The sequence below is a fragment of the Lissotriton vulgaris genome, chromosome 3_1 (assembly GCF_964263255.1).
Source record: "Lissotriton vulgaris chromosome 3_1, aLisVul1.2, whole genome shotgun sequence".
In the NCBI taxonomy this organism is placed as follows: Eukaryota; Metazoa; Chordata; class Amphibia; order Caudata; family Salamandridae; genus Lissotriton; species Lissotriton vulgaris.
Genome location: NC_141689.1, coordinates 330,855,961 through 330,879,243, shown reverse-complemented (window position 1 = coordinate 330,879,243; position 23,283 = coordinate 330,855,961). Strand labels below are relative to the sequence as shown.

The following is a 23,283-nucleotide window of genomic DNA, read 5'->3' as shown; positions in this document are numbered from 1 at the left end:
GAGGTCTGGGCCGGGACCAGGGTTCAATTCCCGCCTTGGCGGGTCTTGGGCTCAATTTCCCCGGACCTGATAATTCTCGCCTCGGTGCCTATTATAATCATGTGTTCCACTCTGCAACTCTGTGCAATAGCTTGTTTAATCTCCACAACGGCCCCAACAGCGCAGGGATGCCTGACTTCACCTTGGGGGTGCCCAGGAGTGGACATTTCACAGGGAAAAGCCAGGAAGGGTTCCACAGCGGTATGTGTTACAGTGCAAGGGCACCCCAGTTGGGGTATTAGTGCACTCTACAAGTACAAATTACATTTACATTTACTGTTGTGAGGGAAGTCAGAGCAGAATATGATGGTGCTTGCAAAGAGTGATGTACCTGTTATCCATGTGAGTAACCTGAACAATTTTCCTATGGCTGAAGTGTGTGGAGAGTTAGGGCTCCAGCTGTGATTTATAGAAGACAGGTGTTCTTTCTGGGGCTGCCAATAATAAGAGCACGTGGGTGGAGGGTGCTAGTGGTTAATGCTGTTGTGCATTGAAATTATATTGGTGAGAGTTCTATTTTTCTATTGTTTGGTCCGACTAAGGGTCAAATAGACTTATGGCAACCATGGTGACTGTAAGTGGCAAAGAGTTATCAATAGGGGTAACAGCCTTGTGTAGAGCAATATTCCTCTTAGGGAGCATTACATTGTTGTTTGTGCTCTCTGCTGTTCATAAGTCTTCCCACTCTCCGGCTATTGGGAATTCCCATAGACCACTGACCTCCTCCCTCTGTAGGACCATGCTTTCACTGGATGCAAATCATTTGACTGTTGCTTCCCATTGCTTAAAGTTAGGGGGATTTCCATTGCATGGTAACGGTACCTTCACCCAAATCATTAATAGGTCAGTAAATTTGGTTCCCGCTAGGGTGAGGTGGAAGATTCAAGAGGCGGGCTTCTGGGGTGATGTAGCATTCTATGCTGGTTACGTTGCTAATGATCTCTTGAGCTGTGTGCCTGAACTGAGTTATGATAGGACAGTCCCACATCGTATGGTAAAAATCTGCTATTTCATCATGGCAGCAGGCTGTTGTGGTGTGGTGTAATTTCTCAAATAAATTGGGGGACATAAACACCCTATGCATTTGGTAGGACTAGATTTGTTCGAGTCTAGTAATACCAGAGACGTCCTTAGGCTATTCAAGGAAGTTATTCCACTCCTTAACACTGAGCAGGGGTTCTAAGTCTCTTTCCTAGTGAAATTTGAGCTTGGTTAGGGGGATGTAAAATATTAACAGAGATCTGTATAACCAGACAATTAGTTTGTGACCCATGCCCATGTCAAAAAGTATCTGCATGTAATTGTGTGTCTGCAGTACTATGTTAGTGTTGTATCATAGAGGGTGCAATTCAGCCAGGAGCTTCCTGTGAGTCAGAAACGCATTGGGAGAGATAGGATGTCTTTAGTAGTGTTTCAAAGGGAATTAATACCCTGTTCTCAAAGATGTTTCCTACTGTGGTAAGGCAAGCACATTCCCATAAGCAATCGCGGCTGGCACCCTAAAAATTTGGTGAGCAACACACCAACCACTGACCAGCAAGAGGTCAAAGCCAAAACTGTCAGTCATGGCTCATTTTAAACATATTTGATTCGAACTATGACTAAGGGCCAGATTACGAACACACTAGGAAAGCCCTCTGTACGACTCTGATCTGGAGGATTTTCCAAGTGACATAAGCTGTGCGAGTCGGACTGAATGAGTACGATGCAGCCGTACGCTGACGAACTCAGTTCGCTCGGACTCTATGGAAGCCCAGGTACCGACAGGTTCCCATAGCAAAAAGCGGTGGGAGGGGAAAAGCTTACACCCTGTGGCAGGCACCCCATGTTGCTCGCCACACTGTGCATGCATGGATCAGGGGGACCCAAGGGCACCCCCGTGACTGATTCGAAGGGCTTCAGGTGAAGGGGGACCTGTTACGGCCCCCGAAGTCCGATTCCGACAGCTGTTTCATCTCGTTGAGACTGAGGCAATACTGCTGACCAAATCATGCATCATACTCACTTGGTCGAAATCCGGCTCCATTGCAAAGCACAATTCATCTGCGAACATGTCTGTCCAACAGGATTGGGTTCTGGAAAGGATTCGGTCGATGCGGACGAGATCGTCGCATCGTACTTGGTTGTTAGGAACGGGTGATGACTCGGTTGAAAAAATAGGCACCAAATCGGATTTGTGCGTTCCAGTACTTGTCAGGAGGGCTTCCTTACGAGATCCGAATCTGGCCCTTAGAGCTCTAGCGTTGCGGCTGAAGGCATTGTTTGACTATAAGTGTTTTTTTTTTAAAGGAAATGTACTTATCCATTTCACTGGCTCACCTCCGATCTTCCTCAGTGCTGGTGGTCTCTGCAGCAATTGAAGTCTCCAGTCCAATCCAGATGTTTCTCTCTTGCAGCTGATAATGTTAGCAGCATCAGGATTGGCTGGAGTGCCTATATGCTTCCTCAGGCACTGGAGGCCTGTGCCTGTTCTCTACCAAGCTGTCTTAGGCAGCTGAGTGGAGAGGTTTACACTGCGCATGTCAGGCTGGTCGTCGCTAGACAACTGGCCAAAGGAACATGTGCAGTGTAAACTGGTGGAGAGAGCAACCCTCCCCTGCTGCCAGTCTGTTGCAGTGGCCTCGCCTCCAAACACGGCTGGCTGGCAAAAGGGTCAAAGAAATTGGTCATTAATTCATTTTATTACCATTTTATTTTTCTCCTTTGTGATGCTGGCAGCAGGGGGGTGACGCTCCTCTGCTTTAATTGAGGGGCTATCACTGCCCATAGGTTTTTTGTTGTCCTGTCCTTTATGGGTGGGAGCGCAAATTGCAAAGATAGTGGGATGTTGGGTAGATAGGACTGACTGGCAGATAAGGAGTGGAGGTTCTTTCAGTGACAGCATTGTGCAAACCTAGGTGGATGTTGAGTAATTTGAACCATTTTATTTGGCTTCCTTACCGTACCAAGTTAACTAAGGTTTAAATGATGAGCCAGCATTAAATCCATTGAGCTTATGCTGAAAGATAATATCAAAGTCTGGAACTCTGCGTCCCCCTTGATCGTCTGGCTTCTCAAGTTGATTAGGGGCGGGGGAACAGCCCAACTAAGCGGTGTGGACTACCATGGTGGTGGTCGTTTTTACCCTTTATCTTAATTTGTTAGCTTTTTAGATAAATCTTTGAGATACTCAGTAGGGTTTTCCACCGCCTGGTGGTTACCAATAGCCAATGTGAAATAGGATCTGTCCACTGATCAAGTGAGAACATATGGTCTTAGTTTTTAAAATTAATATATGTGTTTGAATACATTTGTATATATCTATGTCTTATATGATTGTATAATCATGTTGAAGGTGTTCACAATGTATATATATTTTTGAATGTGAGCAATTGTATATAGGCTATTTGTCGTGCATATTCAACTTTTTTAAGAAAATCAATTTTTGGCATGTGTGTCTGTTTTTAAAACCCATCCAGTTCTGTATTTTTGTATTGTTGCATTGTATATACGTATGTCCTGTGGAATGTGTTGTTTGTAACATATATACTTTTCTGGGTCTTGTTTCAGCCATGACGAAGTTCCGCCTAGGATCGAAACACGTTGGCTGTACAACTTCTGCAATAAAGAATTCAACAATTTGGACTAAAGAGGATTCTATCTTATATTTGAATGAGTGCGCCTGCCACTATCTGAAGAAATCTGTTGACCTTTTTTGTGCCTTGTGGCGACGGGCACGGGAAGTGTGCTGCACCAGACTTATACTCATTGTATTTAGGTTATGGTTGTGCTGAAACTTGGTCAGGCCGTCTTTTCTGTAATTTTTATATGTTGTCCACTCTGTATTTCCTTCAATGACAGCACATAAACCTAGTTGATAAGATTACAAGCCACAGCAGATACCTCTGCTGAAATTAGTACTCTCAGTTTTTTAATATTTCTTTGCATGGGAAGAAACAAAAAGAAAACGGGAAAGAGGACTGTCGCTATAGTGGAAGGCGCTGCAATTATCACAGAAATACTGTGCATCTTGAACACACTATCAGTACATTGCATGGAGAATTCATATACCTGGGATACTGATATTTCCAGATTGCAACATTGTGACTTCATGACCGCTCTTCTGAAGAACATGCGAAATCTCACTCATCAGAAGGTAATGGCTTCCTCCTAAATGATGCAAGTTAAAAACAGAAAGGGAAACATTAGCTATATATAATATATTCTGACTGCAGACAAAAGGTTTACTTCATTCTGTGTAAACAGTTTCCTAGGACTTTCTCGTCATTTCAGAGTATTAATGGACACACATTCAATTGTTCTGCAACTACAACAATGTTTTTATTTATTTATTTCTAATCATGCATTGAAGAATCCATACTGCTGTAAACACCATGAAACTATTCCGTGTGTGCCATCACAACCCAAGGGCAGTGGCTATCTGTCGTACTCCATGATTGTGGATGAATGACCTGATGATGATCTATCGGCTATAGTAACTGATTAAAAGGACCGAAAACGTCTGCAGTCTTTTTTTTATTATAGTTTCTATATTAGTAAAACTCTCTATTTTCCAATATAGCTAAACCTCTTTTTCCTGATTGCTAGAATACTAATATAATAGCTATATTTTTGGTCAGTTGTGCACTCACTACTATGTAAATAATCACTTGCATCGTTCTGCAACAGTGTTCTGAGTGATGAACCCTTGACCACTTTTAGGGCCAGATGTATGAAGCTCAAATGGGTTCGCAAACGCCGAAATTCGGCGTTTGCGAACTCATTTGAGCAAAATGGTATGTATGTAGCAAATTTAAGTGCAAAATAAGGAATCGCAAATTTGCGATTCCTTATTTTGCGATTGCATTTAAGGAATCGCAAAATTTGCAATTCCTCAAATGCATTGTATGATGCAAAAAAAAAATTTGCTAATTGTCCCTAAGGAATCGCAAATTACCACCAACTTCAAGTTGGTGGTAATTTGCGAATTTCTTGAAAAATGCCCATTTTTGCATTTTTCAAAGTGCCATGTGATGCCCATACATGCCCTTAGGGCATGTATGTGCACCACATGTGCACCCATGCTTATTTCAGGGGTGCAACAGGGTGTCCTTTGGACACCCTTGCACCCTTGAAATTATTCTCAATTTGCGATTTGCAAATTGCGAATCGCAAATTGAGAATAATTTCACATTCATTCCTATGGGCCTCCTGGCCCATAGAAATTAATGGGAAATTATTCCTTAACTGCGATTAGCAATTTGCTAATTGCAATTAAGGAATTTAGAGAAATCGCAAAAAAATAGTGAATTTCTACATACATACCATTTTGCAATTCTCAAATAGCGATTCCTTAAAAATCGCTATTTAAGAATCGCAAAAGTGTATCTTGATACATCTGACCCTTGGTCAATAAAATGATATGTTCTTTCCTAAATATTCTTAACTAAAAGCAAGTGACATACACTGACATCCAGTCTCGTTGATACCCCTAGAATTGTCGGAGTCCAGGTACCGGCTTTGTTGTACACGGACAATGCGGTCCTGCTGACTTTAAGTGCACCAGTGGACCGCTTTGTGCTCTTTATAAGAAAACAATATCTGACCACAAGTTACGGCAAGTAACAAATCATGTCTTGTTGGCTTGGTAAAAGTACCTCAAGCAGACTTATTGCTAAAGTACAGTCTTTGATTGGAGTTAAAGAGTTTAGTTACCTGGGAATTACATTTAACTCTGCAGGCACCTTGCACGTACAGGTGACTTGCTGTCTCTTGAAGCTCGCAAAAAACGCAGTTGATGGACAGAATGTAGAACAATGTCATACATTCACCCCAGTACAAGGATCTGGGCCTAAATCCATCGTTTTTTGCACTCCACACCACCCTGGGTTAGACACTGGCTATATGCAAATCAGCTCTGACCCTGTGCCTCATGGGAACAATCCAGTCCGAACTACCAAGCCATGTCTTTCCCAGACCGGAATCAAGCATCCAAGGACCGGTTTCTGGCTATCAGCCTTCATCAGCCTAGATAGCTTGACTCCAGTGGGGTGGAGAGCCTGGGACTCACGTCTGACTATACCCAGCACACTCGGGGTGAAAATTGCAAAAAACACAGTTGATGGACAGAATGTAGAACAATGTCATACCAGGGCCTGCCCAAGGCATGTGCAAAGTGTGCACCTGCACAGGGCCGCCAAACCCCAGGGGCCGCCACGACGAGGATCGAATCATACACATATTCGTGGCACTGGCGGCCCCTGGCAGGATTTGGCGGCCTCCGACCCCGGCGGCTTTTAGTTTCAGTTTTTTACTGTCACTTCCGCAAGCCTTGTCACCCCCCACCCTATTCCCCCCCATTCCCCTCCCCCTCCCCCCCCCCCCTTTCACTTCCCTGGCCTCCTCTCTGGCTCCGCATCACCGACCTCCTGATTGGGCAGCAGGGGCACCGGGGTGTTAATTAAGATGATTCATGACCAGGCTGAGTTGACTGTCATCACCCGGTGGGCTGGCACAGACAGACGCCGGAAGCCAAGGTGATCTGTGGCACGGCAGCGCGCGCGCACGCAGACTGTCAACCTAACCTGGCTGCTTCCCGGCACGTGTGCGTAACTTGTGTGGCTTTTGTCTATTAGTCTCTGGCTCAGCTGCAACATAACAGCATTCTGTGGTGGTCGGTGGTCGGTGGTCGTCGTCCGTCCGTCGGATAGGAGTAAGCTGAGAGTGAGCCTGAGCTGAGCAGCGCAGCCTCAGATTAAAGAAGTACTTACTGTACTGTGTACGCTGCGCACCTGTCCTGTGACCTGGCGGGTAAGGGCAGAATGATCATGTTATGTACAAACGTCATGTACTGAAAGATTCATTTCATTGATTATATTTCATTGTCTGGACTGGATTATTTGTTTTTGACATTTGTGGCACTCACTTAATTTATGTACAAGCACGAGTGTGGTGGTGCTCCACGTGCTGCTTGTAAACTAACTACTAGGCAGCCCTTTGCCCAATTTCGCATCATGGCATGGCAGGCCCGCCTGCCGACTCATGAGGCCCAAGTACGACCTTTTGAAATCACACGGGGAAATAAAGTCAACGGTAATCATAATCATATGCCTTTCATGCCAGTCTCACTTTTAATGTGGTGTGCCTCAATTAACAACAAAGGTGTCTTTTGTGGCAAAGTACCTCTACAAAAGGAGAACGGCAATTGTGAAATGTCTTTCTTAGGCATGAAGGCGAAATGCTTTCCTAGCAGCACTCTACAATTTTATAGATTATAGGATCAACGTATTATTGAATACCGCCTTTAGCACTGAAAACTCATCTGATGGCGTCTGTGCAATGGTGGGACGGTAGTGGGACAGGTGTTGAATTAATGGGATGGGCTTGGGGCAAACAGTCCAGCCAAGTGAAACAAACACATACATAGGTCGGCTAACAATCCAGCAATCACAATTCACTATTTCCTCTAATTTGGCATATAAACATAGGCCAGAAGCCTTTTCTCACACACCCTGCCTTCAGCTACTCGTTGCCCTAGCTATATAAAAATACATATAACATGGCATACTGTGCACTTGCTGTTGCTAGAGCCAACATATTTATCTATGTATACTTCATTTAAACCAAAAGCAAAAATGCTAAGAAAGAAATCCCCTAAAGACGGAAGACGAAATGAATAAGGTGGTCTTCCTAAAGCAGCATGTATTCTAAAGAGATGCTTTAATTATGAAACACCTTCCTGAGCTCCGACCCGTCCGGACCCCCTCTTCCGGGGCCCCCACCTACGCTCCCTGCACAGGGCCACCATGAGCCTGGAGCCGGCCCTGGTCATACATTCACCCCAGTACAATGATCTGGGCCTAAATCCATCGTTTTTTTGCACTCTACACCACCCTGGGTTAGACACTGGCTATATGCAAATCAGCTCTGACCCTGTGCCTCATGGGAACAGTCCAGTCCGAACTACCAAGCCATGTCTTTCCCAGACCGGAATCAAGCATCCAAGGACCGGTTTCTGGCTATCAGCCTCTTGAAGCTCCGCAGAGCAGCGGGAGCCATTTTTTATCTCTCGAGCATCTCATTTAAAGGTACTATTTCTCCCTTGTTTAAAGTGTAGAGCGCTCATAGTATCCTTGGAGCAGTGTATGGGTCAGCAGTTTGGTGTTACCAACTTGCCTCTTCACTACGGCCTGACGAAAAACGTATTTCTCGAAGGTTTTTACACCTCCCTCCAACAGCTTCGAGTTATATCCTCCACACAGAGCTTGATCAGCAATACATTGAGGATATAGTCCATTTGGTACCCCTGTTGCTTTGGATCAGTATCGGGGTGAATCCCCATGGCAAGCTATGCAGGGATATTATTTAGGATTGTCTCGGCCTGGATAAAGGATGTGCTATACCATGGCTGAGTTACATATCTAACTTTTTGAAGACCTTGGGGTTGTCCCCTCTCTTTTCTCTACCTACAGCTATGAAGAAAGAGGATACATTAATTGTTAAGCATTTATATATTCAGCTCCGTGAAGATTTGCACTGGTGAGTACGAAAAGCACAGTGTCACTTTATTATAGGCTGCTTACTTCCGTTGAACCAGTTTTCTATCTTGGACTTGAATTAACTCACTCTGAGCAATCTTCGCTTTTTCGGTTTAGATCTAACAACACTGTATGGTGTGTTTTGTGTTTTGATGGTTCTCATGCTAACTTACCCGTGTGATAACCTCTCTGAACAGTCCTTGTTGCGTTAAATGTTTTTTTGCGCTTACTATAAACAGCACAAATGCACTTTCTCAAGCCTTTGTTAAAAAAAACTTGGTTATTGCAGATGCAATAAAGTGCGATATCATCGACAATTGTTTAACACTTCGAATATCTGTCTAAGAATATGCTCTTTTTTAAAAGCTGCTATTGAGCCAGCAGACTGATGGAGGGTTAATATATTACTTAGTGCTGTGATAGATTTCATTTATATGATTGGCACACTTGTTTCGTGCGATTTTCTTTTCTCCCTTTTACCTTTTTAATCTGGCTTTTAGTGGTTTTATCATTGACAATTTGCACATTCGATCATTTCTATGAGCACCGTTTGTATTTATTTGTGTTTGCTGATATTCATCGATTGAGATATTTTGTTGTTTTAATGAATTTTATTAATTTGATGTTTCAGTTATGGAATTCTCTTTTAACAATGTTGTATTATTATGTTGTGCCATGCTGTTCATGTGTCTTTTGTGGCCTGTCCAGCCGAATAAAGAATTGCTCAACTGAACTAAACTGAATCCAACTGTAAACGTGGTTCATTTTACACAAGTAATTATTTCGAAAAACAGACTACCTTGCTGTAGACGAACTACTCATTTTTGGTGGACTCCTGAACCAGAAATGCTTGGTATGTAAACATCAAGCCAGACTGGAGCCCAGTAAGCACATAACCAGGAGTCAATCGTTTCTATTCCATGCTTCGAGACTCTAGGATATCTTTCACTGACCTTAAAACTCTCTCCTTCTCTTAAAAAAATATTTACGGGGTTAAAAATGTTCCTGCAATATCTACAAAAACAACCTGCAGAGGCCTCAAACCTTCTGGATCCTAGCACAGGGTTCCATGTAATATAATGTAATTGGGTATTTGTAAAGCGCTTGGCTACTCCACAGAGTGTCCCGACGCTAAAGACCGCTAAACAGGCAGAGTGTGCTCCCAGCAACGGACTTGTACTACTGTTGAAATAGCCAGGTTTTTAATTTCCTCATGAACGCACCTAAATCAGATGTCTGTCTAAGAGAAGGTGGCAGACGGTTACCAAAACGGGATGCCACCACTTGAAAAGAGCGGCCGCCTATGCGGGAACGAGAAAACCTAGGGATGGTCACCAGGTACTGCATCGAGGACCTTATTGTCTGTCTGGGGGTGTCGTGGGGATCCTTTTCCTAATATAATGGGCACTGAGTTGTGTAGGACCTTAAAGGCCAAGGCGAGAGCCTTAAACTGGACCCTCTTACATACGGGAAGCCAATGAAGAAATTTTAGGTGGGGGGTCATATTAGCCCTGGGTCCCACCATAAGAATAGCTCTGGCCGCCGCATACTGGATCACCTGCAGGTGACCTAACAGATATTCTGGTAAGCCTAAATTTAGGACATTTGCGTAGTCCAGCCTTGATGCAATCAGGGCCTGAACTACCGTCTTTCTGAGGGGGACCGAGAACAGTGGGAGGAAGTCGTAAGCATTTTTAGCAGCCCAAAGCAGGTGCCAGGAACAGGTTGAATTTGGGTCTTCATGGACATGTCCAAATCCAGCTTCACCCCAAGTTGTTTTATGGTGGTAACAGCGGACATCGGGAAGGGATGGGGGGGACATGTCCAGTGGCCTCACTTTATTTGGAACCAAAAAAATAATAATCCCTGATTTTTCGGGATTACACTTTAATTGGTTGCCTCTAAGCCCGGAAAACACCTACGTTAGGCAGGTGTTTATCTCACTGCCTCTGAACACGGAACCCTTCTCACAGGTGAACAGAAGTTACATGTCATCGGCATAAGATACCATTTTAGCGCTGTATTCCTCCGCTAAGAGCGCAAAGGGGGCATATACACATTAAACAAGGCCGGACTTAAAATAGAGCCCAGGGGAACTCCAACTTTCATGGGAGTCATAGGGTTCACGAAAGGGGGGGGGGCCATACTGTTTGTTGGCGGCCCATTTAAAAGGAGGTGTACCATTTGAGAACCATGCCGCCAATGCCACAATCCTGAAGCCTTTCCAGGAGTCGGTCATGGGGCTCGGTATCAAAAGCCGCAGACAGATCCAATAGCACCAGTACTGCATTGCCCCCACAATGCAATGTAGTTTTGATAGTTTCAGAGACTTCTAGTAGGGCCGTCACAGTGCTGAAGTTTGCTCTGAACCCTGACTGACTCGGATGTAATATGTTATTGGCCTCCACATATTCCGTAGTAACTATGTTTACATATTTCTCGAAAACTTTGGAAAAGAAAGGCAACAGTGAACTGGCCTATAGTTACTCGCTATCAGTGGGTCTGCTGTAGGTTTTTTTTAACTGTGGGAGGATTCTTGCGTGTTTTCAGCTCTCAGGCATTATTCCCTCCAACAAGGAGGAGTTAAGAACCCGGTTAACCGCTGGATTAATCGCTTCGGCAATTGAGGCCAAAACTCTCGCCAGACAAGAGTCCACGAGGGAACCGGATTTCAGGGCCATCATTAACTCAAGGGATTTATCTAGTAGGATAGGCGGAAACTGTGAGAGAGATGCACCTAAAGTAGAATTAACTCTGAGAGGAGCAGCTGTATTTTACCCCTCATTCCAAAGCAGCTCCTTAAAAGAATCTTGGATGATTGTAATCTTCTCAAAGAAATAATGCGCTAAACTGTTAGTCCAGCCGCTGGTCGGGGTAAATGGGCTGTCCATAGCATTTGGGGATGTTAAAGTCTTTGACGAATTTAAACAGCCCCTTACTCTTGTTCCCAGCTTGTTCAACTTTGGTGGATAGGAAGAGTTTCTTTTCATCACGACCCTTGGAGTAATGGATTTTTAAGGCCTGTTTGTAAATGGCTTTGTCAGAGGGATTAAAAGTCTTCCGCCATACTCTCTCCAGACGTTTACATGCGCTTTTACTTTTATGAAGAGCCTCCGTAAACCATGGTGCCGAGGCCCTACTGGCTTTTGCTACCCGGGTCCGGCTCCAACGAGCGGAGCTATAACCAGTTCTCCAGGGAGAGTCCATCTCTCTCCAGCATTCCATTAAAAGAAATGGGATGTGGCCTGAGTGCACTGTCCATTGCCTCTACAGTGAGCTTATTAAAAGGCCTAAAGCTGTCAGGACGGGGCCCGCAGTATGATCGAGGTCTGACAGATTCTTTCGGGACTCCAAAATTGAGCCTCTCACTTTCACACTATGACTACGCCTTGCCACCTGATTTAATTTATAACTGCTTTGTGCTGCTTTGTGTGAACTATGTACAATGACTGCAATCCCCTAGACAAATGATGGAGTGTATGTGTGTTTGGCTATTTGATAAGATGCACACTGCAGGCTGAAATACATCTAATGGGCACCATAACCTGACACCATTTTTTATCCCTCAGTTATATATAATCTAAACCTGATTGAATTGTACATTGCTATGTATATGTGCAATGCTTCATTGCCCATGAGAATAGGTCTGTGTTACCAAAAGACAATAAATACACAAAAATATTCCTTGATATCATCATGTCACGCACGTTGTAAAGCCATTGCCACATAATATATCTTGATAATATGTCATTGGTTCTATTTCACATTAACATCTGCAATATTGAATATGAAAAAATAAATACGTCAGACAATGTGCAGTCCTTCCTCGATGTCTATGCTTCTACTGCTGCCAATGTCTTATCCTGGAAGCTAGCTACTACTCCATTGGAAGACTTTTCCCCAGCCCCTACTCTTTCACCTCTTTCCATATCTCCTGCGTGCACCCTTCTGCCTTTTTTGTTATTTTATTCTGATGGGTTTAAATGGGACAGGAGGTGATAGGTGGAAAGGAGCCAGGTCAAGTTTCTGACACCAATTGTTATTGCGACTTGTTTTGCTGAGTCTTTTCCCTATGATTGTTCGGGGCATAGAGAACTTTTATTAATATAAAGCTGTATACGCGACAGTCAAGTCACTCATTTCCTCCCTCGTTTATGAGCCTATGATACACAGAATGTAATTATGAGTTGTGAGATAATGTAGAGCACTGGCAAAAGGTATGTTTGCCCATTAAGCCACAACATAGCGGATTTCCCACAGGCCTTCTTGCATGTGATGGTAATGCAGCGTTTCATCCTCCTTAAGTCCATGGTAAGAGAATACTGTCGGGCACATATTAGAGAGTGTGTCTGTCTGACTCTCTAAGGCAGCTGAGAAGCCCAGGAAAGGATGCTCAAGTCACGTTGTGCACTGTGTAGATTGGGGTGTGCATAGTATTGACTACATAAAGGAGGCACTACAATCAGCTGCCAACAAGTCCATCAACTGCTCCTAAAATAGGTGGAAATAATTAAAATAAGATCACATCTAGTAATATGCCTCCCAGTGGTCTGCCTATTCCTTTGTTTCGGCAGATGCTTGTCTTGCCAAGTCACATTATCTGATTCTGGAACAGAGCTTGGCTCTATTTAGTATGTCTTGTGATAGTTCAGCAGCTAAATCATATTTACTCGTCAATGCACAAATTGAGTTTATGCCAGAAGAGTATAACTTCCACAATGACTCATGAAATGCTGCATGTGATAAACTCTGCATTATTGTATAACCCCAGTTCCGAGGCATATCCGCCATTCTGACTTTTGACCGCACGAATCCAGCGTGTGCACAGAGGCCTTGGCAAGTTCCTGACTATGAGAGGTCCTGCACTAGTCCTAGCACTTCAAGCCTGACCTCATTCGAGACAGGGGACCACCATCCCTGCTGACTGGTTTAGCATGTAGAGCGATGGTGGCAGCATAAGGTTTTTTAGGGACAAATAGTGCTATCGGACCTTTTTATCTAGATGACTGTTGGTGGGGGCCTTCTGGCAGACTCGAGTAAAGTTATGCTTCTATGCTCTTGTCAAGTCATGTGTGCTAACAAACAGAGTGAATAATAAGTGTGTTGGTGTGTAACCCATGTGGCACAAGCAAAGTGTATTTGAGTCAGCCAGAGTGCTGGACATGAATGGAATCCATTCCGCATACCCCTAGCCTTACACAAGAAGGCAGGTAAGGGCTGTGTTCCCAGACAGTGAAAGTGCATTGATAGATATGACAGTCCATCTTTTCAATGCATATACCAACACCTGGGAAATCTGCAGAGCATTCCAAAGGATGGGAATAATGTTTCTTTTACTTAACTCTGTTTGTCTAAGTTTAACAATTGCATTCAGGGTTGTGCTTTGGTAGTAGAAGAGAAGAATCCTTAGGTTTAGAACCCTTGAACAAGTGCATACAAACTTTTGAGTTGTGCAACTGCTTTGGACTTAAGACAGTTACAAACCTGCCTGTCAAATGTTTTGTGTTTTACAGAAACAGGTAGGAAGATTCAGCTGGCCAAATTTTGATGACAAATCAAAATACTATTTCCTTTAACCCTTCAATTCTTGTGTCCAGAGATACATGTTCTCTTCACTTCTTTTCATATCTGACAGGAAGCCAATAATTCATCCAGGGTGAGACTGCCAGGACTTCTTTTCTGTCACTCTGATGTGGGGCCCTGCAGTGTTCCGTCCTTTCCATAACTAACTTATATCTCAACATAGGATGTTTAAGAAGTCTGTTCACCAGCTAGGAGAGCGCCAAACACCAGTGCATACAGCTTTACAGCGGCGGACCTACAGATCTAATCTTGTAGCACTAGGATGGATACAGTTGGCTTCATCCCGCTTCACATGCCGTGCCCCTTATCTCCTATATCCTATATTGACTCCCAGCTCTCTGTTAAAGCTCACATGTCAAACAAACAAACAAAGAACATTTGTAGAGCGCACTACTTACCCGGAGGGTCTCAAGGCGCTTGGGGGGTGGGGAGGGGGTGCTGCTACTGCTCGAACAGCCAGGTCTTGAGCTTCTTTCTGAAGGAGAGGTGGTCTTGGGTCAGGCGCAGGTCGGTCGGGAGGGAGTTCCAGGTCTTGGCGGCCAGGTAGGAGAAGGACCTTCCTCCTGTTGTCGTTCTTCGGATGCGGGGGACGGCGGCGTGGGCGTGACTGGCTGATCGGAGATGGCGTTTGGGAGCGTAGAAGTTGATGCGGTTGTTGAGGTAGCTCGGGCCTTGATCGTGTAGGGCTTTGTGTGCGTGGGTGAGGAGACGGAAGGTGATTCTTTTGTTGACGGGGAGCCAATGCAGGTCTCTCAGATGTCCGGAGATGTGGCTGTGTCGTGGGATGTCGAGGATGAGTCTGGCTGAGGTGTTCTGGATCCGCTGGAGTCTCTTCTGGAGCTTGGCGGTGGTTCCGGCGTAGAGGGCGTTGCCAATTCCAGTCGGCTGGTGACGAGGGCCTGGGTGACCGACCGTCTTCCTGGTCTCGGTGGGGATCCACCGGAAGATCTTCAGTAGCATGCGCAGGATGTAGAAGCACGACGAGGAGACGGCGTTGACTTGTCTGGTCATGGAGAGGGAGGAGTCCAGGTTGACGCCCAGGTTTCGTGCGTGGTCTGTCGGTTTGGGTGCGGTGCCCAGGGCGGGGGGCCACCAGGAGTCGTCCCAGGCAGAGGGCGAGGAGCCCAGGATGAGGACTTCCGTCTTGTCTGAGTTCAGTTTCAGGCGGCTGGTCGTCATCCACTCGGCTACGTCTTTCATCCCTTCGTGAAGGTCGGCTCTGGCGGCGGCGGGGTCGTTGGTCAGGGAGAGGATCAGCTGGGTGTCGTCAGCGTAGGAGATGATGTTGAGGTTGTGCTGGCGTGCGATGGCCGCGAGGGGGCTCATGTAGACGTTGAAGAGGGTGGGGCTCAGCGAGGATCCTTGAGGGACGCCGCAGATGACTTCGGTGGCCTCTGACTTGTACGGTGGTAGTCGGACTCTCTGTGTTCTTCCGTCGAGGAAGGAGATGATCCACTCCAGTGCCCTCTCCTGGATTCCGACGTTGCTGAGGCGCTGCACTAGGGTGCGGTGGCAGACAGTGTCGAATGCCGCGGAGAGGTCTAGGAGGATGAGGGCCGCTGTTTCTCCGTTGTCCATCAGGGCTCGGATGTCATCGGTGGCAGCGATGAGGGCGGTCTCGGTGCTGTGGTTGGCTCGGAAGCCAGACTGTGAGGGGTCGAGGGATCCATTTGTCTCGAGGAAGGCGGCGTTATATGGTTCAGTCCATAACGTCGTTCCTCATCAGAGGCATTCCTAACCAGACTACCAGATTATGCCGCAGCCCAATTTAAGACTATTTTCTATGGTTCCACCCTTATGATATTTGCCCAAAAGACATCGAGCCCTACACAGAAGGGGTTGCTCCAGCTCCCACGTTCGAGCTTCAAACCAAGTGTAAACACGGTTCATTTTACACAAGCAATTACTCTGACTGCAGACCCCCTTGCTGTTGAGCAACAAAACATTTCTGGTGGCCACCTGAAGACTTTGCATCATAACCAAGCCAAGCACATAACCAGGAGTCAATCATTTCCATTCCATGCTTAGGGACTCTACCACTTCTTTCACTGACCTAAAAACTCTCCCCTTCCCTTAAAAAAGAATTAAGGGGGTTCCAAGTGTTCCTGTAATACCTGCTCCAACAACCTAAAGATGACTCTTACATTCTGACTCCCAGCCTAGGGTTCAATGTTCCTCTACTCCCATAGAGGTTCCACTGTGACTATGCCTTGAAACCTTATTTAACTTATAAATGCTGTGTGTGAACTATGATCTATGATTCAAAGCCCCTAGATAAACTAATGAGTGTATGTGTGTGTATGGCAACCTGATAAAGTACACACTGATGACTAAAATACCTCCAATGGGCATTTGAACCTGACATCATTTTCTGTCCCACAGTTATATATTTTCTGAACCTGATTTAAATTACCATCGCCCTCTTGTTATGTATTTATGCAAAGATTCATTGTGCATGAGAATATGTCTGTGCTATACTAACACCAACCAAAAAACAATTGCCAATACTGCTACAGATTACTATACTGAATCAATATTGATATAAGAACTGACCATCACTATATCATAAAGCTCATGAGTTGCTTTTAATTTTTACTCTTATTTCATTTTTTAGAGAAACCGTTGTCAATTTTTACATACATATATTACATTTCAAAAACAAGCCCACACATTCCTTGTACACAATACCATATAATCCAACACCATCACATCAAGCATTCATCTTCAAACATACAGCATTCATAACCATACCCTATAATACATCCTGTACAATAAACCAAACAAATAATTTGATGTAACGAAAAAAAAAATTCTACAAAGAACAAATATATACATTTATATACAATTACAGTATTCCAATGAACTTGATCAAATTTGCACAAATCCTATTGCTATAAAAAATAACCCTTAGTGCACAAAAAGATGGCTTGGTTTATCATAAGGTCTGTGCTCTACTAAGGCACTAAATTAATCACATATAACTTGATATCATAAGTCAAGCAAATTGTGAAGCCACTGTCACGTAATACATCTAAATATATGTCATAGGTTATGTATCGAATATTGAATATGAAAAAAGAAAGATGTCTGACAATCGGTAGTCCTTCCTTGTTGTCTGCGTTTCTACACCTGTCACTCTTATACCCTGGAATCTAGCAACTACTTCCCTGCTCCTTTGGAAGAATGTTCCTCACTTCCGACTCTGTCCTCTCTTTCCAAATGGCCCCCTTCTTCCTTTTTTGTTATTTTATTCTGATGGTTTAAATGGGAGGGCAGTCGAGAAGTGGACGATAGCGAGGTCGGATTCGGATACCAATTTGTTACTGTGATATGTTTTAAAAGTGGTTTCCCTATCATTATTTAGGGCATAGTAAACCTTTATTAGTATAATGCACGATACATACAAGTCAGTCACTCATTTTCACATAGAATGTAAATATGAGTGCCAGATAAAAACTAAGACACAGAGAAGATTTCCCACTGGCGTTTCCTCCATGGTAATACAGCCTTTCCTCCTTATTGAAGTCCATATTACGAGAATAATATCGAGAATATGTTAGTTTGTGAGTGTGACTGGCTGACATTTAATGGCAGCTGAGAATCCCAGAAAAGAATGCTCTTCAAGTCAATGTGTGCCCTGTGTAGATTGGGGTGTGCACACTAATGACTACATAAAGAAGGAAATTCTACCATATGCTGTTAATCAGCCTCCGACTGGTCCTAAAATATGTGAAAATAATTTTTAAAAGATCACATTTACTAATATCCCTCCCACTGGCTTGCCTACTGCATTCATTTCTGCTAATGCTTGTCTTGCCAATTTATTTTAGCCGAATTTGGAACAGGGCTCAGTTGTATTTGATAGGTCTTGTGACATTGCAGCTGGCAAGCCATACTTACTGTTCAATACACAAAGCAAGTTTATGTCAGAGACAATATAACTTCCACAATGACTCATGCTAAACTGCATGTGACAAACTCTGTGTATAATCCCCATTCTGAGGAGCAGAATTTACACAATGGAGGAACTCCTGCAGTTGGTGATATTTACTTTGCGAGGTATTACTTCAACAAGTAACATGGGATCCAAGACTAAAGGCCTTGGGTGTATACAGAATGGGGCCCTAAGTTTTGTACAGCTCCCAATAGATGTTTTGTTTCAACCGAGGGTTATATGTAGCCTTATCTTGCGCTGAAACATATAAATCTTAGTATTATCAGATCTAGGATATGTTTGTTCTTATTATAGTCCTATAATGTTTCCTGACTGCCAGGCTATGAGTCATGTGACGAGTGAAAATAAATTCAATCACCAGTACTGGCTCCTCTAATGGTTTTTTCTCCAGTTTCATACATTACCCACTCCTCCATTAAGTCATTCAGTTCGACTGATGAACAAGTTGTAAATATACTCACAGTGGTGCACCTACATTGCAAGTACATTTCTGATTTTTTTTAACTCTTCCAGATTCTCAGAACTACTCCTAAAGACACATCATCCCTAGAAAATCCACATGCATAAATAATATTGCATTTTTCAACTGAAAGAATTTCAGGCTGATGTGCATTTCCATATTGCAACTTTTTTTATTTCTCAATGGTGAATGTCTTGTTATTACCGATAATCTTCATTACCCCGATTAGGATCCCCCCTGTCCCAGTCCTTACTACGCGAGACAGTCCTGCCTCCACCCAGCCAATCAAAACGCCAGACATCCAAAAGTTTAAAAGTTACATAAGCCCCTCCTACCCACCTCCATGCCTGTTATCAACAAGACTCAGACACAAACACAGCGGGAGGGAGGGAGGGAGAGCACTGGGACGGGTAGGACCCTAATCGGGGAAATTAAGATTACCGGTCAGTAACAAGACATAAACCCCTCAGGGGTCCTCCCCGCCCCAGTCCTTACTATGTGATGCACTCACAAGCAGAGAACCAAGAAGAAAAACGCAGGACACCAGGGATCCATGCAAAAGTACAAAACTTTAATCAATAACTGATCAAAGAACAGCAGCGTTCAAGATGCCAACAGAAAAACTGTCAGCAGAGGCATGTAAAACATCAAGCCAATAATGTCGCACAAATGTGTGATGGGACTGCCAGGTGGCTGCCCTATAAATTTCCTGGATAATAATAATAATAATGACATTTGTAGAGCGCATGGAAAAATACGCCATCTCGGCGTGTCCCCGCGCTAAAAAAGAGAGGCATAAACTCATAAGGGGGGAGTAGACAGAGCGAGGCCAAAAGGGCAGTGGTGGGCAATAAGGAAAAAAGAAAAGTTTTGAGTTTTCGTCGGAAAATATTTTCTGAAGGCTCTAGGCGGAGATGGATTGGAAGTTTGTTCCATGCTGTGGCTGCCGTCACTCTGAACGACCGGCATCCCATTTTTCTCTCCTGTAGCGGTGGATCACAAGGGTGCCCGTATCGCTAGATCTTAGTGATCTGCGTGGTTCGTATCTGGTAACCAGACCTGACAGATATCCGGGGGCTTTGTTCCAGATAATCTGATGGCATATGAGGAGTGCTTTGTATTTTATTCTTTTTTTCACTGGGAGCCAGTGGAGGGCATCCAGGGTGGCTTTAGAGTGAGCCCTTCGTGGGAGTCTAAGCACTAGGCGAGCTGCAGCATTTTGCAGTACCTGCAGTCGTCCTATGCTTTTACTAGAAGCTCCCAAGAGCAGGACGTTCCCGTAATCGAGGCGTGAAGTGATTAGTGCCTGGGTCATAGTGTGCCTGGCCTCTAAAGGAAGGAGATCTAAGGTTTTATTGAGAGTTTTTAGGACTCCATCCATATCCCTAAGTTTTTTGCTTCAGTGCATGGTGTTGGCATATCGCCTAGGCAGTTTGGCCACCAATCGCATGTCCAGTGTCTTTGATCACCGCCTACCACCAAGACTTCCGTCTTGGATCCGTTCAATTTAAGGCAGTGCGTATCCATCCAAGTGGCCAGTGCTTGCATACAGGCTCTGAAATTGTTAGCCTCAGCAGCCGGAGTTTGAGTGAGGGTGAGTAGGAGCTGAGTATCGTCGGCGTAGGATACAATCTCTACGCCGAACGATTGAACCAACTCCGCCAGGGGTGCCATGTATAGATTAAAAAGGGTAGGACTTAGAGCAGAGCCCTGTGGTACTCCCTGTTCCAATACGCACTCCTCAGACCGAAATGAGCCCCGTTGAACCTGAAAGCTTCTGCCTGTTAGAAACGATTTCAGCCAACCGAGTGCTCTATCGGTCACACCTCCTCTGTTCAGACACTGTAGCAAGGTGATGTGTGCTACAGTGTCGAACGCTGCGCTTAGATCTAGCATGACCAGTGCCATGGTTAGTCCAGCGTCCGCTCCTTGACGGAGAGTTTCGGTGGCTCTTAATAAGGCCGTCTCAGTAGAGAAGCCTTTCCGGAAGCCCGATTGGGAGGGGTGTAAAAGATTATTCTGCTCCGCAAATGTCATCGGTTGCACATTTGCAATTTTCTCAGCAATTTTGGCGGTATAGGGAAGCAGAGAGATTGGTCGTAGGTTCTCTAGGACATCATGGTTTACATTAGGTTTTTTCCTAATGGGTAGTACAATTGCTTTTTTCCATTTCCTGGGCAGGGTCTGAGATTCAAAAGATGTAGTAAGGACATGGCGGATGTATGGTTCTAAAGTGGCTATACTTGCGGCCAGAACCCTTGGAGGAGCGCGGTCAAGAGGGGAACCTGATTTTATGCTAGAGCATATGGTAACAAGTTCTTTACTTTGCGGGACAGTAAAGCATTCTAGCTTTGGTTTTAAAATTGTCATCGCTGGTTCCTTCATTTCTATGAAGGTTTCTCCAGCCTCAGGATGAGTGGAAAAGGAGCTGTATATCTTCTTGACTTTGTTGGCAAAATATGCTGCCACCTTGTTACATTCCATCACGGAATCAGTTTCTGGAGAGTTGGAAAGCGAGACAGCTGAGATTTCTTTGTAAATTTTAAAGAGTTCCCTGGATGTGCATTCTGCCTCACTAATTTGTTTTACGTAGAAGGCTGCTTTAGTAGTTCTGACCTGTTTTTGATATCTTCTCTGGGCTGTTTTGTATTGAAGCTTAGTTAGATCATTCCTGTCCTTGCGCCAGAGTCTTTCAAGCTTTTTGCACTCAGATCTGATCGATTGCAGATTATTATTGTACCAAGGTGCTGTTTTCCTGACTCTATTACCTTTTTTTGCAGTTTATTTGCCGATAGAAACCCCCGCCGCCTCAGCCCAGGAAGCAGACACAGAATGCGTCGAACGACCCTACATATGAGACGGAGGAGGCATATCCAAAGACTTATAGGATTGGCAAACCGCCAAACGCACCCACCGACTGATCGTGGAAGTGGAAACCTTCTTCCCCTTAGCCACACCCCCAGAGGAGAGAAACAGGGCAGGAGAAATCCGAAACACCAGCGAACGTTGGAGGTAAATCTGAAGAGCCCTGCAAACATCCAAAGAAGGGGGAAGAGGGAAATCCCCCTCAGCAGGTTAATAAGGAAGTAACACCTCCTGCTGCAATGGAAACTCGAGAAACCTTAGGCAGAAAAGCGGGATAAAGCTGCAAAACAACCCGATCCTGAAGGAACTGCAAATAAGGAAACAAAATGAGCAAGGCACCCAACTCACCCAACTGGCGAGTGGAGGTGATGGCCAGCAAAACGGCCACCATAGCGGACAACCAAAACAAATCCGCTTCCAATAAGTTTTCAAAAGGGGGCAAATGCAGACCCAGAAAAAAACAGTAGGCAAATCCCAAGAAGGCACGATCACAGGAGAGACCTGCCAACGAAGCCAAAAGCTCTGAAGTAGCTGACCTACCAAAGGAGCAACAACCTCCAAGGAAGCCCCAGGACCCCAACAAGCACAAACCTCTGCCCACTGAGTAAACAAAGTTGAAGGGGAAAGGCCTTTTCAAAAACCATCCCAGAGAAAACTTTGAAGCAGGACCCCAGCACAGAATCAACCCCATGGGAAGAACACATGGGAAGAACACCAAGAGCCAAAGGAGCCCCAATGATGTCCATAGCACTTAAGGGTTGAAGGACAATGGGACAACTGAGTGTCATGAGCCACCAAAGAGGAACAGCCCAAAGATTCCAAGGTCATCTGTTCAAGAACCAAGCCGTCATCTGCAAATGACGAAGGCAAGGTAGAGACAGGAGCGGAAACGGAAGAGGAGCTGGAACCAAAGGAAGCCGGACAAACCAACCCTCCGCCAGCTGCAACAGGAAAGGGAAACCAAAGGTGGCAAGGCCAGAAAGGAGCAATCAGCAAGAGGAAACTCTCCCCCCCCTCCCCGAATCTTCTGCAGCACCCTCGGAAGGAGGGGAATGGGAGGGAAGGCATACAAAAGGCCCGAAGGCCAGGGAATTGAAAGAGCATCCCCACCCAAGCCTGAGAACACATCACCTCTGAACAAAACCGGGGGGAGAAGAGCGTTGTGAGATTCGTTTTCTACTTGGAATTTTAATCAGCTGACTCCACCTGAATAAAGGCATAATCCCTCTATACGTCAATATATGACGTTAACCGTTATTTCTAGTCCATCTAGAAATACGATGGTACAGTCCTGAGGAAGACACACCTGTGTCGAAACGCGTAGACAGGAAACCATCTTTTAATTGTATTGTAAATGTATCTGATAAATGTCTGAACTTATGCATATGCTATAATGCTGTAACACTTTATCATGCATGTATATTAATGTACGTAATTTTTATAATTGAATAATGTTTTTTAATAATAATTAAAATGTATCCAAGGTGCAAAAACTTGTTTTGATCACTTTTTATTTTTGTTTGGCAAATGCCATTGTTCATGTGCTAGTGTTTATTAGAAATTTGCCTGAGTACTATATTCACACAAAAAGACAAAGGGACTGGTACAGAGGAAGAGAGAGATGGTACAGAAAAGAAGATGGAAAATTGCGGTTCAGAGCGTCCGCAAGAAAATTCAACTGTCCCAGAATGTACACCGCCCTAATGGCCAACAGATGAGATTCCGCCATGCACAAATCATGGAGGCCAACAGGTTCCGAGACGCACACATTGGTCCCCCAGTGACGGTTCCAGTAACAACGAGTCACCTGATTGTCGGTATGAACCAACAGATTTGTCCCGTGGAGATGAACCTGAAAGAACTGC

At 44.6% G+C, this 23,283-nt stretch overlaps 1 protein-coding gene across 1 annotated transcript in view; it reads right to left on the bottom strand.

The window, feature by feature from the left end:
- The window catches only part of LOC147726410 (UDP-glycosyltransferase 3A1-like), a 351,985-nt gene that overhangs the window by 210,378 nt on the left and 118,324 nt on the right, over positions 1–23,283 (bottom strand). Inside the window, exon 2 of the mRNA XM_086960533.1 lies at positions 4,090–4,188. Coding sequence (XP_086816659.1) covers positions 4,090–4,188 — 99 coding nt within the window. The remainder of the gene's footprint in view (positions 1–4,089; positions 4,189–23,283) is intronic.